The 18,394-nt window shown below is 38.0% G+C and overlaps 1 protein-coding gene across 1 annotated transcript; it reads left to right on the forward strand.

Annotated features, from left to right (window-relative positions):
- Positions 1-8,831: 8,831 nt before the first annotated feature.
- LOC120718771 (elastase-1-like) lies at positions 8,832-11,523 on the forward strand. The gene is made up of 8 exons (XM_040007470.1): positions 8,832-8,964; positions 9,077-9,174; positions 9,273-9,373; positions 9,548-9,673; positions 9,871-10,007; positions 10,187-10,329; positions 11,063-11,212; positions 11,432-11,523. The coding sequence occupies exons 1-8, from the start codon at positions 8,880-8,882 to the stop codon at positions 11,441-11,443; spliced, it is 852 nt and encodes a 283-aa protein (XP_039863404.1). The 5' UTR covers positions 8,832-8,879; the 3' UTR covers positions 11,444-11,523.
- Positions 11,524-18,394: the final 6,871 nt, after the last annotated feature.

Here is an 18,394-nt window from a genome sequence, read left to right on the forward strand (position 1 = left end):
AAATTTAGAGATTTAGAAATTCTGAGATGCCACAGGAATTACAAATTGTAATTATGATTTTTAGCTTTGTCTTTACTCATTATTTTTGCCACGTTGGATTAAGGTTTCAAAGGGGTTGGAGGACGTACTGAGTCACTGCTTCCCCAGTTGGACATTATCAGGCATGGGACAAGGCCTGGGTGTAGCTCTTTTCTTCTATTCATTTCAAGTTTATTAGTTAGATTAGGATAAAAATCAGGTGATTTGATTAAGTTATTCTTAGTATTTTTTTTTTTTTACGTTGCCCACCTAAAATGCTTAAATTGCCACAGGTGTAAAAAACAAAAAACAAAACAAAAAAAAAAAAACAGAAAAAAAAATCAATATGGACTGCCTCTACAAACATTTTTAAAAAATCAGTCGCTAGCAGGAGCTCAGGGAATTTCTGACAACATGTAACAAATGACATGGTGATATTTAAGATATATTTAATATTATAACTGATGCATGTCCTTTAGACTTCAGTGCTGGCTGAACTGTCTATACAGAAAGTAGTATCGCAAGAGGAGCCATGGGAGCGGAAGTAGTGGCTTATGTTGCCTAATGGCCTTGGCAAGTTAAGTTTCACACACTAGCTGAATCAGGACTGTGAAAGGTTGTGTAAATGCAGTGCTAGTTTTGCCCTTCAGTGTTGGTTGCAGATGAAACTACAGGTGGAAAGAATCTAAGATGCTCGTCTTAAATCTGTTTTATGATACCTACACAACTCTCAGTCTGTATTGCTTTGTATTTCTATGACACGCATTCTTTGCGTTCATGTACACATTTGTTTTACCATCAAGAATTTGAGATAGCTGCTTTCACTGCTTTCCAAATGTTAGAAGGTTCTAGAGCTAAGGTGTATATATATATATATATATATATATATATATATATATATGAACCCACTGTCATAATTTTTTTTAAAGAGGCTAGTGTTTGTAGCCTCACACTTATACTTGCATACTAACTCTTGGTAAGCAAACAAATATTGTAATTCAATTAATTAAATAATTAATTTAATGTATTAATGTCTTAAATAATCAGGCCCCATCTTATCTTAAGGACCTTGTAGTACCATATCACCCCATTAGAACACTTCGCTCTCACACTGCAGGCTTACTTGTTGTTCCTAGTGTTTAAAAGTAGAATGGGAGGGAGAGCCTTCAGTTTTCATGCCCCTCTTCTGTGGAACCAGCTTTCAGTTTGGATTCGGGAGACAGACACTATCGCTACTTAGGCTTCAAACTGTCACAGTACGGCTGTGTGTAGGCAAGGGAAGGACCCAAACGCAAACTCACAGAGACAAAGGTAAACTCAAAAAACACAGCTTTATTGCTGGTGTAGGGGGACAATACAAACAATACAAAACTAAACTAAACTGGGAAAACTAAAGCACAAGGAGCCACAGGGAAAATCACACAGCTATGAGAGAGGATGCAACGCTGACAAAGAGAAACATGGGGCTTAAATACACAGAGGGATAACGAGGGGGAATGAGCCACAGGAGGAGAGTAATAACGCAGGATGAGACAAGGGAAGCAAAACTAGAAACATTAACATAGGACAGACTGTGAAAGTAAAACAGGAAACACACTGACTGAACTCAAAACATGTAAACTTAACAGCAACTGAGACAGAACATAGGGACCTGAAACATGGGACAGAAAGGCAAAGTAGACACAACATGAACATAACAACGCCCACAGGGAAGAGCAAAACAGAACACAGAAGCACAGGACCTCTTTCAAAATAAAATAGGAAACAATGAAACACTGACATGACTACATGACCTTGACAAGAAACAGACATGAAACACATGAAGGGTAAGGGAGACTTAACACAAGGGTTGAAAACACAAGGGGAATATAATAAGCAAATGAACATAGAAAATCTAATGAGCTTAAACATACACTATAAACATCAAAATGAACTAAAACTCAAAATGCTGGGTCATAAGACCCAGGATCGTGACACAAACTTTCCTTTTTGCTAAAGCATATAGTTAGGGCTGGACCAGGTGACCCTGAATCCTCCCTTAGTTATGCTGCAATATATGTAGGCTGCCCGGGATTCCCATGATGCATTGAGTTTTTCCTTTCCAGTCACCTTTCTCACTCACTATGTGTTAATAGACCTCTCAGCATTGAATCATACTTGTTATTAATCTCTGTCTTTCTTCCACAACACGTCTTCTATCCTGTCTTCCTTCTCTCACCCCAACCGGTCGCAGCAGATAGCCCCGCCCCTCCGTGAGCCTGGTTCTCCCGAAGGTCTCTTCCTATTAAAAGGGAGTTTTTCCTTCCCACTGTCACCAAAGTGCTTGCTCATAGGGTCATTTGATTGTTGGGTTTTTCTCTGTATGTGTTATTGTAGGATCTAGCTTACAATATAAAGTGCCTTGAGGTGACTATTGTTGTGATTTGGCGCTATATAAATAAATTTGAATTGAATTGTTTATTTGCTGCCAACAGTGCTAACACTTTGAGAAATGATGGTACGTGCTCTTATAGGTTGCTCCTCTGCGCGTACTCATACATATGTATGGTCTATGGTATTGATCAAAAAGTTTCTTTCATTTCATCACAAGGAGACTGGTGGGCCTCCAAGCTGCAGAGCTAAAAGCATTTGGCATGCCAGTGGGATAGACAGCTTTGTGTCTTTTATGGGATTTAGTACGCCCCAGAAGAATTTTCTGCCTACTACATGACATGAATGAACTGGGTAACTAATGGAAATGTAATGAAAAATAAAGAGAAACTAATAAAGGCTGTTAAACATCTTCACTTTATTTTTTGACAGCACATTCAATAAAATAGAATCTTTTCTAATATTATTATTATATTGCGTAACACTTTATAATGTCGCACCATTAAACATTAGTAAGGCATTAAGCATTAATAAGTGTATTAGTAAGTGTATAAGCAATTCCTTACTAATGAGTAATGCCTTAGCATTAGTATACAGAAATTAATTCAATATATGAAATAAATAATTAAGTATTGAGATACACAGTTATATATACATAATGATTAAAATATGAGCTCATTGTTTGTGAGTGCGTTACTGGAGAATTTATATATACTCATTTCATACTGTAATTCATGGTTAATTCAGGCAGTTACTAGTTGTTAGTTAATTATTTTGTTTGACCTCATCTAAAGTGAGGACTACGTTTGCCTTATAAAGCATTTATAAATAAATATGGTAGGACCTAAAGACTCAAACAGGTCTCAGTTAGCTTCACAACAGAAGAATGACACAGACGAAACAAAAGAGATACAGAACATACAAATATTTATTGCTAGATAAAAACAAAACCCACCAGAGGTTTTCAGAACACAGACATGTAGGTAGGCCCAGAGTCACCAGAATTTGTAACATGGGTTTAAGTGAGAAAGATACATTGAGCAGTTGGAGCCACTGCTCAGCTTAAATACATTAAATATATAAATTAACTTACATATACATATAAGTTTCTTCATATTACAGTGTATGTCTCTTCATTGTTGTTGTTGTTTTTTTATATGATAGTGGAGTTTTTTTAAGTCCTGATGTTAGTGCTGATTCAGCTGCCAGATTGGATTTGAATAGAATATAATAATCTATCTAATCTATCTCTGCTTTGATTGATTGATTGATATACTAAAGTGTTTTCTTCTTTCATGAACAGAATTTTCTCAGAGCTAAGCTTGATAAGTTTCTCTTGTTGCAATTTCCCTGGTCAAATCTTCAACCAATAATTGATAAAAACCAACGTGGCATCTGAATGATGTCTTTTATAACACAGATGTATAGTTGGATTTTGTGGATCTTGCAACATTTATATTTCTGATGAATGAACATCCACATTTCTAATAAAATTCCTGATGCCTAAATGTTTTATTAGACCTCCTAAAACTTCACATCCAAAAGCTTTATGATAGAACAAATGCAGAAACAGAGGGGCTTTACCAAGCACACCAAAAGGCATTTTTATGTTATTTTATTTATGTGTTATTATTCATTCATTTATTTTATTTTATTTTATTTTTTTAAATATAAAGCATAATGTTCTGATTCTGGCAGCCAGTTCAGTTTCTCTTGTCTTTGTTTCTTTTGTTTTTCCTTGTTTGCCAAAATTGTTCTGTTTAATAAACATAAATATTGTGTTGCCCTTTTCTGTCGTCTCTCTGGTGGTTCAGTGACATTTTAGAAGTAAAAGGCTGGGGCTTAACAAACTTGCACAGTAGATGCACGATAACTGTGTGCCTATAGTGGGAACAGCACACCTGTTGCAGCTAGGGTGTAGTCAAAATTCAAATAGCACTTAAGAGTCAAAGTGACAGTAACAGGAGATATTGATTGCATTTCGTATGTCTTAAATGTTTTCCCATTATCTGTATCATGTTTTTAGAAGTACAGCTGAACCTTTTTGTTATGCCTTTTTATGTAAAATCTGAGAAATGTTACAGCTTTTTTTTTTTTTTTACTGTATCTTTAACTCAACCTTGAAACACCAAAGTACTGTCCATGAATATATTTTAAAGCAGGGCCTGTGGGGAGGTTAAATGAACCTAAATGAACCTGGATTTACTTGGATATTAGTTATATGCTCCTAGCTATGCTTTTATTATTACAGGATAGCTGCTGTGTATGATTCCAGCAGGGATCTTTAAAGTTAAAAGGAATTTCTTGTACACACTAAATGAAAAGTGTTTTATTCATCTCGTGTTTTACTTTTTGTTAAATTCATTTAAAGTAAAGACATTTATTTTGTTTATAAACAAAAATCTCACACAATAAATCTCATAAAAAATGTAACTTGCCTCACTTCAAGTACAAGCTTTGAATATAGGTTTACAGAATTTACATTTTAATTACTGGTATATTAAATGGAGATATTGTTCACTGTGTGAATGCTGTCTGTGAGCCACGTGTGCAGAACAAGCTCATATCAGACCTGCAGTGTTCTCTTTGAGAAAAGTAAATAATCGAGCTCAGCATGTCCAGCATGTGAAGTTAGTATATGGAACGCAAAAGTGGTGCTGTAGATAACAGGCACAATATTCAAACACAGCAGCTGAATGAAGTTCTGTAGTTTATTTCTGGCTAAAGGTAAGACTGTGAGAATCCCAAAAGTAAAATAAACATATGTTGTGTTGTAGTGTTAAAATCAACATGACAAGTGGAATTTATTTTGATGCCTTAAAAATCGTACCCCACACTATCGTTCGTCTCCATTAAACCACATCCTTTTCTGCGGCAACACTTAACGTGCAATACCTGCACTAAAGAAAAAGAGTTGTAATATCACCTCTGCAGGGCGTCATGAATATTTATCAAAGGGTTAATGTATAATTCTGGTGTGTGGCTTCGGGGTTGATATTGTAGCTTTTAACAGTGATCCTCATCTATAGCAATGAATATCCTGTAACCTGCGACGTACAGGATCCCTTTTCTGTTCCCTTTTCTCTAGATGTTCACCTGCATTGTCGTAGCTTGAGCTCAGCTGTCTTTCCTAATGGCTCACAGGTCTGTGAACCTGTCAAAACAACAACAGATTAACAGCTGACTGCATTTTCACCACACTCATCAACAGTGAACTACAATTTATGTAAAGATAAATTGCAACAACTCAATTTTTCTACTTATTTAAAATGACACATTTACAAAAAATCTGACATTCATGTATCCATAATATTTAGTAAGAGTGACTGATTGTTTCTAGGTTAAGTGAGAAAATATGTAAACATATTAATGTCTAAACGTAAAGATATTAAATGACTGAGTAAGTCAAGTGCCAAATCTTAATGTTGAAAAAAAGAAAACTGTCAGGGTCCGATCCCTGAGCAGTTATGGACTTGTTATATTATATGTATTTTTGGTGTTGCTGCCCCTCATCTCCATGTTTGTAGATATGAGTGTGTGTGTGGGTGTGTGTATGGGTGCAGGTGTGTCTGAACTCTTGTTTACAGGCGCCTTCAGGCCTGGTGGGTGTGGCCCTGCTAGGGGACTGACCACACCCGAAGCCACACACCTGCTGCTGATCAGGGCTCGTCGGGGGAGCTACTTAGGAGAGTTTTGGAGCTCCCACCGACGCGGGATCATTGCGTTAGACTCCCAAGTCAGTGTGCGTTTAGGAGGTGCAGGTCGTGTGTGCCCGCGGGGGTCAGTGTTTAACGGCTGCCTCTATTGTTTTCCTACAGGAGGAACGTGGAGAGGAAGGACAGCACGCACAGGGTGTGCAGAGTCACGACAGCGGGGAGCACGAACACGGACGCCACTGGAAGACACACACAGGAGTCTTGGGGAGCACGGGGATCAATTGTGCATCAATATTTACCACACTGTAAATAAACGCACTGTTGTTATTCAGAGCTCCGCGCCTGGGTACTCATTCCCTACATACCCACGGTCTGCCAGCCAGACCTACATAGAGACTGTTTTAACAGCAGGGACTAAGTATGATCTAAATATGAAATGTATGCATTTTCAGGAGTTACAGTTAGGACCAAAGTATTTGGACAGTAGCTTTGCAGTAGTAGTATTGCATTAACTGTTTAGGTCATATGACTTACATATATATGGACCCGCTGAGCTCTCTCTCTCTCTCTCACTTATATATATATATATATATATATATATATATATATATATATATATATATATATATATATATATATATATATATATATATGTGTGTGTGTGTGTATATGTATATGTATAAATAAAACATAACTGAAATGTCTGAGCTTGGTTTCTTAAGTAAGGGATGGATAACTGCATGCTTAAACTCACTTGGTAATTGACCTGACAAGAGCCTGGTATTGATGGTATTGATTATGTTCAGAATATGTGGTCCAACAGTAGAAGTAAAAACAGGGAGGAGTGATATCATTTGGAGAACCACACAGTTTAGCATTTAACACGAGTTTCCCTAGTTCAGGTAGAGCAATTGGTTGGAAAGAAATAAGCAAACTTGAACAGGAAACATGCACAAATGGATCAACGGGAGATAATGTAGAAGGTTTCAAACTGGCAACCTTATCCACAAAGAAGGTAAGAAACTTGAAACAACTAAACGACCAGACCAGTCAACCACAAAGATCGAATTCAAAGAGATCAGACAGACGTGTGGACATGACTGGGGAAACAGACAGGTAACACCAAAGGGAACTAACATCAAACACGGAATAACTGTCACGGACCCGGTTCTAGGGACTCGGGGTCCGTGAGCAGTGTGGACCATTATTATCATCATTATTATTATTATAGTATATGGTGTTTGTTTGCTGCACTGTGCTGTGTTCTCGTGTTCCATGCTTGTGGGTGTGCGTGTGTATAGGCAGGTGTGTGTGGATGCCGGTGTTTCTGAGAGCACCTTCAGGCCTGGTGGGTGTGGCCCTGCCAGGTGGTTGGCCACACCTGAAGACCATCACACAGCTGATCAAGCCTCGTTGGAGGAGCTACTTTAAAGTGTGGTGGAGCTCTCTCCAACGCTGGATTGTTGAGTGACTACCCGTCAGTGTTTCCAGCAAAATCAGTGAGTGCTAGTCTGTCGCTGTTTAATTGTGTGTTAATAGCTGCCTCTGTGGATTTTCCAGCACGAGTGCGGGAACAGGAGAGCAGCAAGCAAATGTTTCACGGGAGCAGAGACACGGAGCACGAGCATTTAGAAAGAAACACAGCATGGGAGTTGGGTTTATTGTTGTGTACTATTTACTTCACTGCAAATAAACGCACTGCATTCATCGCACAGAGTCCTGCATTTTGGGTCCTCCTTCCCCACACACCCACAGTTGGCCAGTGCGAACTGTGACAATAGAACCAGAAACATATAGCAAAAAACTCAGAAGTGCTAGGAAACAAAACTGTACTCAAAGGATGAAACAGTAAAGAGCTAGAACATCACTTTTAAAAAACAAATAAATCATGAACCCACAAAACTCAAAACACTGGGTCATTGGACCACCACAAAATCATTGTTATATCACTTTCTGCAGAGGATTTACAATAAGGTGCAAGCCACTGTTTTACACTAAAAAAAAAGGGAATGTCAAATTAGGTTTTGCCACAAAATAACTTAAAGGGCCTGCCCAATTCTGGAAAATATTATTTGGGCAAATTTACTTCTACCCGAATAATGGGAAGAGAAAACTGAGAAGCAAATGAGTACCTCATGAGCACACCAAAGCACACCACATTATCTGTCAAACATGATGAAGTAATATTATGGGCATGTATGGCTGCCAGTGGGACGGGACCGCTAATGTTTATTGATCCTATGTCTGGTGATAAAAGAAACAGGATGACTTCTGAAGTGTACAGGATTATAATCTGTTCAGATTAATTTAAACACTCTAAAATTGATCTGACAGGTTTTGAACAATAGCCTATAGCATTCTCCAAAAGCAACCCAACCCTTTTTTTCAGGGAATAAAATGGGATATTCTTCAATCACCAATGCAATCACTTGAACTCAGCTCAACAGAGCATACTGTTAGTTGACTTCTGAGCAGCATACAGTCTATTAAAATTTATACAAGTTTTACCCTCAGCACAGACAAAGAACCCCAAAATTCCCTGACTATTACATTAATGTTAAAGTTAAGTTTAGTTTACACAGAGAATCCAACTAAATAATCCTGAGCAGCAACTGCTAATGTAAATGGAAAAAAATAATGAATTCAGCGGCTGAGTCAGCTATTCCATGAATGAATCCGCAGGCCTTCACTTCAGTGATAACTGTGAGACAGACACAGGTGGACAAGGGCTGGTGCTGAACACTACACACAATCTCTCTCTCGCTCTCTCTCAAACACACACACACAGACACACACACACACACACACACATGGCCTAGAGGGTATAAAAGAGTCATGGACAGAAGCCTTCATTGCAGAAGATTTCAGGAAACTGCAGACATGTTTAGGTTTCTTGTGCTGACCTCTCTTGCAGCCCTTGGTAAGAACTGTCTTCTTCTCCTTTGACATTTTTGCAAAAAACAAAAATCTTTTCGATCACTTGAACGCTTGATGGCAGACTGTTGTACTTTCCATGTCTCTACCTTGTCTAGTGCTGGCTGAGCCCCAGCCCAGGTTTCTGGAGGATGATCGTACACAGGAGAGAGTGGTGGGTGGTGAGGTGGCCAGACCCCACTCCTGGCCCTGGCAGGTACTTGATACTTTACAAATGCTTTAAAAAGTCCAAAAATGCAAATCAAAACAGAATGCAGGGATTTTCAGATTTCGTAAACCCATATTTTATTCCAGATAGGTCTTCAGTACCTATCTGGAGGCTCCTACTACCACACCTGTGGAGGGACCCTGATCAGGAGAGGATGGGTCATGACTGCTGCTCACTGTGTGGACACGTGCGTGTTACACAGGATATTCTTATGACTTAACTACATCAAAAAATCTTGGATTTACATTTTTCTTATTGCATATCAGTCTTCTATTTAATAAACTTTGTGAACTGATTTATTATTATTATTATTGATTTATTATAATATAATTAAAGAGATGTATATTTCATCTTCCCACAGCCCCAGAACCTGGCGTGTTGTTCTTGGGGATCACGACATCTATACCCATGAGGGCACAGAGCAGTACATGACCGTGAGTCAGGTCTACGTCCACCCCAGTTGGAACTCCAACAATGTTGCAGGCGGGTTAGTGATATCATGATCTGACACACATTTGCATGCACAAATTTTATATATATATGGTGTGCATATATTTTTCAAGTAAAATCTTTAAAATTGGCAAATTGGGGCATATTTATTCTGTATCCTTAAAGACTTAATGATATTTTAGAAGATGAACAAAACGTGTTATTCATTGAAGTGACTGTGTGCTGGTCTCTCAGGTATGACATTGCCCTTCTGCGTCTGACAAATGATGCTACTCTCAATAACTACGTCCAGCTCGCCGCTCTGCCTCCTGCTAACCAGGTTTTGCCTAACAAAAACCCCTGCTATATCAGTGGATGGGGTCGCACCCAGAGTGAGTCTGACATAAGGATATCATGCATTTACACTATACAGGAAATTATTCGGTGCAGTGCTAGCATACATGGGAAAGCAATCTGTAAAAACCATAAAGTTAAGAGAGGTTTTTTTCACCCAGATTTTTTTCAAGACACAGTTGTATTGTGAGTCTTTTTTCTGTACTGCTGTACACAGCTGGAGGTCAGATCTCCGCCCAGCTGAAGCAGGCCTCAATGCCTGTTGTTGACTACAATACCTGCTCCAGCAGCGGATGGTGGGGGAGCACAGTGAAGACCACCATGGTTTGTGCTGGTGGCGGCAGCAATTCTGGCTGTCAGGTGAGCCAAAAGCATTATGAAGTATTTTAGGCCAGAGTGACTGTTTCATGCTTTTTACTTAGCAACGCTTTGTTGTTTAAAGTGTAATATCCAGGAGTGTTAAGTTGATAATACGTAAATAATTTATTAAGTCTTTTGAATCCGTAATAAACCATCAGCAAGAAAAATAGGTTTGCTATGTGGTTAATAACCTTTTAGGGTTGAGATGAGTTAAAATCTAGAACTTCATTATTATACCAACAAAGATGAACATTGTCTTCATTCATTGTAATATTTAACAAATGTTGAACCTTGTTTTTTTAAGCTCTTTAGCAAACCGGTGTGTCAGCCCTAAAAAATGTTTGGGTATAAACAGACAGGAAGAAACGCTGGAAAGAAGTTGTTCTATTTCAGTCCCATGTCACTGTAACAGAGTGACATTTAATGTCTCCCACTGAGTTGGAAGCTGACCCCTTCCTGTCAAGGAAGATATTTTGGGGGGCACATGTGGGATTACTTGCTGCTTCAGCAGGGCATAAGTCACTTACAATAATTCAAGCAAGTGCTTAAGCTGCACAAAGTGCATGTTGTAAACTTGTGTTCTGCACAAACTTGCTTTAGGCTGACTGAGATGTTAGCTGGATATTGGAAGTTGGGAAGTAGTTAAGTGCACTGGCAAATTTGCTCTTGACTTTGCCCAAAATGCATAAATGATTTTTTTTTGTTTGTCTGTGATGTAACCTTTCGAATGCAGGGTGACTCTGGTGGCCCCCTGAACTGCAGTGTTGGTGGCCAGTATGTTGTCCATGGTGTGACCAGCTTTGTGTCCTCCTTGGGCTGCAATGCCTACCAGAAGCCTACTGTCTTCACCCGGGTCTCTGCTTACATCAGCTGGATGAACAATGTTAGTATTTTATAACCATTAATATAGATCACAACATTTTAAAACGCTGTGTTTGAGTTACTGTGTGTGGTAATGTTTTATTAGTCTTACTAATGCAGTAAATAGAAGATTTCATAGTTAATTTAATCCATTCAATTCTTACAAATATTTTTGCAGCATTTTGTGCAGGTTGATTGTTGTGGTAATCATGTAATGATTCATTTGTCCTTGCTTTGCCAGATCATGGGTTGAGAAGAGTGATCATCTCCATGGAAACACTCTGGATTGACCTCAGTTTCTTACTCCATCAGAATAAAATGTCCTTCAATGCACATGTGCCTCACTATGTTTTTTGTTTTTGCTTTTTTGTGCTTTTTTTAGTGTTGCATATAAAAGATTTGGCCATTAAAGTGTTTAAAAGCATTAGTAATTTGAGGTAAAGTAAAATATCTGAAACACATAATCTATTGACTATTGAGGCAGCAGTTCTAAGAAAATTCACACAAGTTTTTCTTCTGTGTCATGGCCATTTGCTGCTTCTGCTAAACTGATTTTAACAACACTTCAACAATTACACTATCACCACCAGCAGGGATCGTTACTGTTAGTGAGGAAGTAGTATAACATTAGCGATTCAAATATTTGGAAAAAATAAAACAAATTTGTTTTAGGAAGAAAACTGCTAATGGCTGCCCAAATTCTCTTTGTCTATTATTATGTTTATTGTTTTTATTGTGTGTCTTTGTCATCATATGACGAAGACACACAGTAATATATTTTAAAGATAGGCTTCACTTGTGGCATACCATAGATGTTATTCCAATCGGAGCAAAGATACAGCTCTGATTTTTGAACCTCCTGGTCACCTAGGGTTTTCCGCATGAATGATTTGTGTGCATTTATCTGTATCTCCTGGGTGTTTCACTTTCCCTTCATATTTTTGTTAGATTAACTGATTGTGATTTTAAATTGCCCATTGGTGTGGATGCATGTCTCAGTGCTAGCCTTATATTGCTTACTAGGGTGTTCAGGCTATATCACCTCTCTGGGATATGCTGGGATAATCTCGAGCCCACCTGTGACCCAGAGCTTGATGTGCAATAAACTAAACAGATGCATCTCTAAGTGACACTAATGCAGTGATACACATTCATATACAATAAGTCTCTCTTTCAAAGTTTATTTTTAATCATTCTTTCTTTTAGGCTCTATTATCTTCAGTGCTTCAATTCAGATCCAGGGCTGAACTCATTCTTCTGTCATCCACTCACAAGCAGATTAGAGTCCTTCAGTGAACCCACACAACCACTCAGGGGACATGCAGAATGCTTTTGTGATATAAACTAAATGTGTTCAACAATCAGACCAAAACTGAAAAAATTATCTACAAAACTTTCAAATTGCTGTTGAATGCTGGTAGCTCTTCTATCTTTGAGGAAGAAAGAAAATGTCATTCCTCATTAGTGTACCTACAGGTTTTGCTTGGCAGGGTCAGATGGGTTATATAGAAGCAGAATAGAATAAGGAGATGTTGGAAAACTCAACCTGCAGTCAGATATTTTCAGGGTTAGTTAAAGTTTTGAATATGACTAATATGATGTGTCTCTTCATGCCTAGAAGAGAAGGATATGCAGACTTGAATATCAAAATAGATTTTGATACCAGTTCTGACAGCCTCTTAAAAATATTTGTCATAACGATACATTTATAAGGACAAAATAATACACCATGACATTTAAGTCCTTCTTAAAGGACTCTCCTTTTCTAAGGAAAACACACGTGTTAATGTATACCAATTTTTCAAGTGGTACTTTTGCTATGTAACATTTAAATGTTAAATTGTAAATAATATTGATATATATATTTAAAGGCTAGCGAGTGTATTCACAGTTTCAAATGGTAACACTCGCTTTTGCCAGATATTACATAGCTTACAATGTATGTCAAGAAGCCTGTATTATGATCCTCAGGAAGTATATTCTAAGAAAAACACTGCCATATTGCCTTTATATCATTATGTCTGCTTGTGAAAAAAAGCTTTGTCTTTTCAGTGGTGTGGCCATATGGTGGTGATGATAGCTCCAAGTCGTACAGTAAATAGCTGTCATATTGTTCTGTTGAGCAGGTATATGATGAAAGTGGAAAATCTACTGTCTAGAGATTTCTTTAGAGATTTGGTTTTCTTTTTTTGAAAGAGTAATTGTGAAACACCTAAGTATAGGAATGGTTTATTTGAGAGGTTTCAGTCAGGTTTCATAGCTCATCAGAATACAGAATACAGAAATACCTATGGCCTCTGACAGTGATGTAGCCAGAGGACCCTTTACGGTTTCACGCCTTTACGGTTCGGAGCTGCGGACCTGTTTTATATACGCGCGGAATAGTTTTCTATAAGAGATCGCTGCAAAAAGTGCAGCCTTACCTAATGTCCACCCTACTGTTACACATTTTATATTAAGATTTAAAAATGTAGTTAGTATTGCTATGGCCAATAACCTTCAGTAATAGTAATAAATCACACAGCAATAGTACATTCATGTAGTTGTAAAAAGCATGATAATATATTAAGTAATCCAAAGTATTCAGAATACGTTACTCTCACTAAGTAACGTAACGGAATACGTTACAAAATACATTTTGGGGCGTGTATTCTGTAATCTGTAATGGAATACATTTTAAAAGTAACCTTCCCAACACTGGCCTTATTTGGTTTATTTCTGTTATAGGTGTGTATTGACTTGGTGCTCTGATTATGCATCTGTGGGCAATCCATTTACATGCCTGCGGATCTCTCCAACACTTGACATTTTTAAAACCCATCTGAAAACACATTTTTACTCTCTATTTTTTTTTTTTTTTACTATGTACAGCACTTTGGTCAACCTGTGTGTTTTTTTTAAATGTGCTTATAAATAAATTGAATGACTGCTTGATTAAGATTCAAGCTCCAGTTATAATTTAAATAAAACCATCATTCACTTCTTGAATATTTTTTACTTCACAGTCTTTTCTTTATGTGTCTCAGAGTATTCTTATGGCGCTGTGCCAGCATTATCAGCTACACGCTACATGCTATACTGTACTTCAGTTAAACCTGTTCAGCCTGGAGCTACATTCTTATCTCCATACTCCAGCAATCAGCTCAGCTCAGCTCATCCAATGTGCCAAAGCCTCATCAGCACCCTCTTTAAACTTCCTTTTAAAATAATACAATTTTTGTCTAACTGACAATCCTTCTTTGAGCTCTGCATTTGGATAATCAAGTTGTCCCTTTCTGACATACTGCAAACTATAAGTGTTCTTCATGTTCCAAATGCAGCTTCAACAGATTTAAATCCAAAGAGCTTCACCTCCATCTCTATGATACTCAGTTAATTACAATGAAAAGAAGATTATTTTTATAGACAGACTCACTGAGATAAAGACAAACTCTTTTTCGTCTAACATGTACAGAGTGTGTTCGCAACTCTATTCTTTAATGTGAAAAATTAAAAATCCATGTCAGTCAACAAACCTAACTTGCAGTTGAAAGGTCAGCTGATTATCCTCTCATGCAGTATTTTTGTGTTTCTGTCCTCCTGACATCTGCATCAATTCATAATACATTTCTCATCTTCAACTCTTTGTGTTTCTCTTTTTTCTCTCTTTCTCCTCTACCATTTTTTGGTTTTCCTCCAGTAATTTATACTTCTGCTCCAAGGCTTTAAATTTCTCCTCCAGTTGCTTTTTTTTTTTTGCAGTCCTTCATTTTTCTTTCTACTTCAAACTACTGTTCTGTCATGACTTTGTTTTCCTGTTCCAGCTGTTTATTCCTTTCTTCAGCTCACTTATATTTATTCACTATTTACCACGCAATGTTCCGTCGGAGAGATCTCCAACGCATTCTTAAGTAGCTCCTCCTACAAAGCTTGATCAGCTGTGTGATGGTCTTCAGGTGTGGCCAACCACCTGGCAGGGCCACACCCACCAGGCCTGAAGGTGCCTATAAACAGGTGCTCTCAGAAACACTGGCATCCACACACACACACACACACACACACACACACACACACACACATAAATCTGCAAGCAGGGAGAATGAGGGACAGCACACCAAAAACACACATGTCCATAATTGCTCAGGGACCCTGGGTCGCTCAGACCCAGGACCCTGACAACCTCATCATGTACAGTATGCACTCCGTCTAACATGTAAGTTGGAATGGAGAAGTGGAGAAGTTGGGTATTGATTTTACTATAGCAGACTACTGTTTTCTGATATTTTAAAGTTTGTTAACACACATACTGAAATCAAAAGACCTACAATCTTTACTACACAGCAATCATGGCAAAAGGACACCCTGTGTCGTGATTTCATTTAAAATGTAATTTTTTCATCTTTGACCGCTCATGGATTCAGTAAACACTGCTTGTGTACAGAATATATCAACTTGTCTGTGGAGAAAGAATGAGTGAGGGAGACTGCAGCAAACTGCAGCTTAAATGTGAAAAGCTATAAGCTGTAAGTACTGCATCATAATGGCAATGGCTTCATGACAACTACCACTAAAAGTGTAGATGTCCATTTGTCCCAGTAGAAGAGTTTGACAATCCAGATGTATCACCAACCATGAACCTAATAGTTGTGCAACTATGAAAGAACTGCTGGTGTGCAAGCCCGAACTGAACGAGTGACGTCAGCTGACACATGGATGATTTTAATGTGCTGCCTGTGTGATGTGGTTGAAAACTTCAGAAGACCAGAACAAGACTGTCTGTTTCTGTTGTTACAAGCTCAAAAGGTTATCCTGTGGTTTTTGTATGGGTTTCATTCTATAATTGCATTATATTATATATAATACTAAAGGTAAATTGGTGATTAACTTTTAGCTTAATGCACTTTTTAAAGTCTATTTAGATTTGTGTTGTCTAATGTTTCATAAATCCCCAATTCTTTAACAGAAATGCTTTCATGCCTCTGTGAATATTTAAAAATCTGTGCACATCTCTTTGTGATATGTGGACAAGATTAGCAAACATATTAGAAATTAATACACAAGTTAATCAACACAGAATTAATGCATAACATTTTTTTAACCATTTTCTCAGTTGGTGGAACTAATTCCAAAGGTCAGCGTATCTGTAATATCTCTGCAAGAGGGTTACGTTCCTCATGTTAATGAAAAACAGTTCACTAATTACACATATTCATCATTTTTTTTGCGCTTGATTAATCACATTCTTGTGATGAAGAATGTTCACCTCTCAATTTAACACACTGTCAGGGGTAAGCTACTGTGAATACAAACTTTGTGTTATGTTCTCATGAGTCATCTCACTGACTGTTGCTACATCTCACTGTTACTGAAGCAGGGCTCAATGACAGGACTCTGAACTGTGCAGTCAAAAGGGGATTTTTAAACAACACCAGTGAAATATTTACATATACAGAGCGACAGTGTTCCGGGGATTCCAAGAGAGGGTCAGGAAAACACACGTCAAGCACCTCTTTGTAGAGTCCAGAACAAGATACACACACTGTGCAATCCAACACCGTGACCCACTCTCATTCTGGTCAGGTCCAGGGCAATCTATACAGGTAGATGGACACAGAGGTCAGAAGAAGCACCAGGGACCACAGGGAAGTACAAACGCGAGCCAGGCTACACTAACAGAAGTAAGTACAACAATCCAGTGAGGAACACTACTCCAACACGGCCTTAAATACTGTCAGGATCCATCAGCAATGATGAGCCGCAGGTGTGTGTGCGCAGGTGTGAGAATCAGAAGAACACAGAAGAACAGACGCCTCCCTGGTGGACATGGTAAGAACAGCATGCCAGGGCAGCCACTGATGAACCATGACAGTACAAACACAGTTGTTGGTAAAGTCTGTTTGACCCACATGTGTGACCCACTCATATGCTACAGAAACTTATATATATATTTATATATATGCTACTGATGCTGAAATATTGATAGATTCACTATGATTTTATTAGAAACCAAAAAGGGAATATAAATCACAACTTGAAGTTACAATAGAAGAAAATTAAGTCAAACACGAATGCTAGTAGGAATCATTCTACTGGAACTATAAGTATTAAAATTAAATTTTATAGCAACTGATCTGATTCAGGTATTTTGCTATTACCACCCTTAATCTCACTGCTGCAAATGCATTCTCTGAAACCTAATCTCCAGAAGGCAATGGCTGAATGGCAGAACAACCTTGTCAACTTGAGAAAATCCTAACATCCTTGTGGGATTCACACACATCCCTGTGCCAACTCATTAAAGTCAGCTTTTATATTTCTGGCTTCATTAAACCTCCTTCATGCCAAAAAGTTCAAATCATTAAAAAAATGAACACTTGTCTACGACATTAATAAGCAGGTCCAATTTATCTGAGTCACGAACTGCCCAGAGTCCAAAATTTTAATCATTGTGGAAAGCAATACAAATGTGTTTGTCTTTTCAGAAGACACACATTGATACCTCACCAGTTGTCTTCTTAAGGTAGAAAAAACCACAGGCTTCAACAAGGTAGCAATTGCCAACAATCGATTTTATTGAATGCTTTTGAGAAAATGAAGAGCACCAGTCTACACACAGTAAAGCGTTCAAATCAAGAGCTGCACCTAATCGACTGGGTGGTGTAGATTTTCTTTGTAAATCATTCAAAGTGCTGGATACAGTTGTGACATATTTGCTCACTTTCCAAAATAAAAAAGAGAAATATTGGTCTAAGAGACTAAAATAAATCCATTTAAAGAACAAGTAAAATGTGTAGAAAATATTGCACTGCATATTTGTTGTCTAAATGTCTGTTTCTGTTTATTTCTTCAGTGGAATGGGTTCAAGATCCTGTCAGACCACCATAGTCTCTTCAGGCGGCACCAGTCTCTCTGAACGTCAGCTTAATCTTATATAAGCTCTTTATTGCTCAGCAGTGCTCTTTCTCTCCACAAATCTAAGGCACACTGTTCCACCTGATAACAACTGATACTGTAGGTTGACCAGTTTGCAGACAACACGGACACATGTTGGACAGGCACATAGTGCCATCTGATGGATTAAAGAAAAAATGAAGCATTTGTGCTCTGTGGCTACAGTCTATTGTATCATATGCATGAAATTAAAGGTACAATCTGTCAAAAATTATTAACTCTACATTTATAAATAAAGCATTGGTAAGGAGAGGGAAGTCAACCCTGTAATGTC

This window comes from Simochromis diagramma, unplaced genomic scaffold (genome assembly GCF_900408965.1).
Source record: "Simochromis diagramma unplaced genomic scaffold, fSimDia1.1 OVJJ01000320.1, whole genome shotgun sequence".
Taxonomy (NCBI): domain Eukaryota; kingdom Metazoa; phylum Chordata; class Actinopteri; order Cichliformes; family Cichlidae; genus Simochromis; species Simochromis diagramma.

What these genes read in the sequence shown, in the direction of transcription:
- LOC120718771 (XM_040007470.1), top strand. Translation starts at nt 8,880, where the DNA reads ATGGACAGAAGCCTTCATTGCAGAAGATTTCAGGAAACTGCAGACATG. An exon ending in CCCACTCCTGGCCCTGGCAG is followed by an intron (nt 9,175 to 9,272) that starts GTACTTGATACT and finishes ATTTTATTCCAG; the next exon opens with ATAGGTCTTCAGTACCTATC. An exon ending in TCCAACAATGTTGCAGGCGG is followed by an intron (nt 9,674 to 9,870) that starts GTTAGTGATATC and finishes CTGGTCTCTCAG; the next exon opens with GTATGACATTGCCCTTCTGC.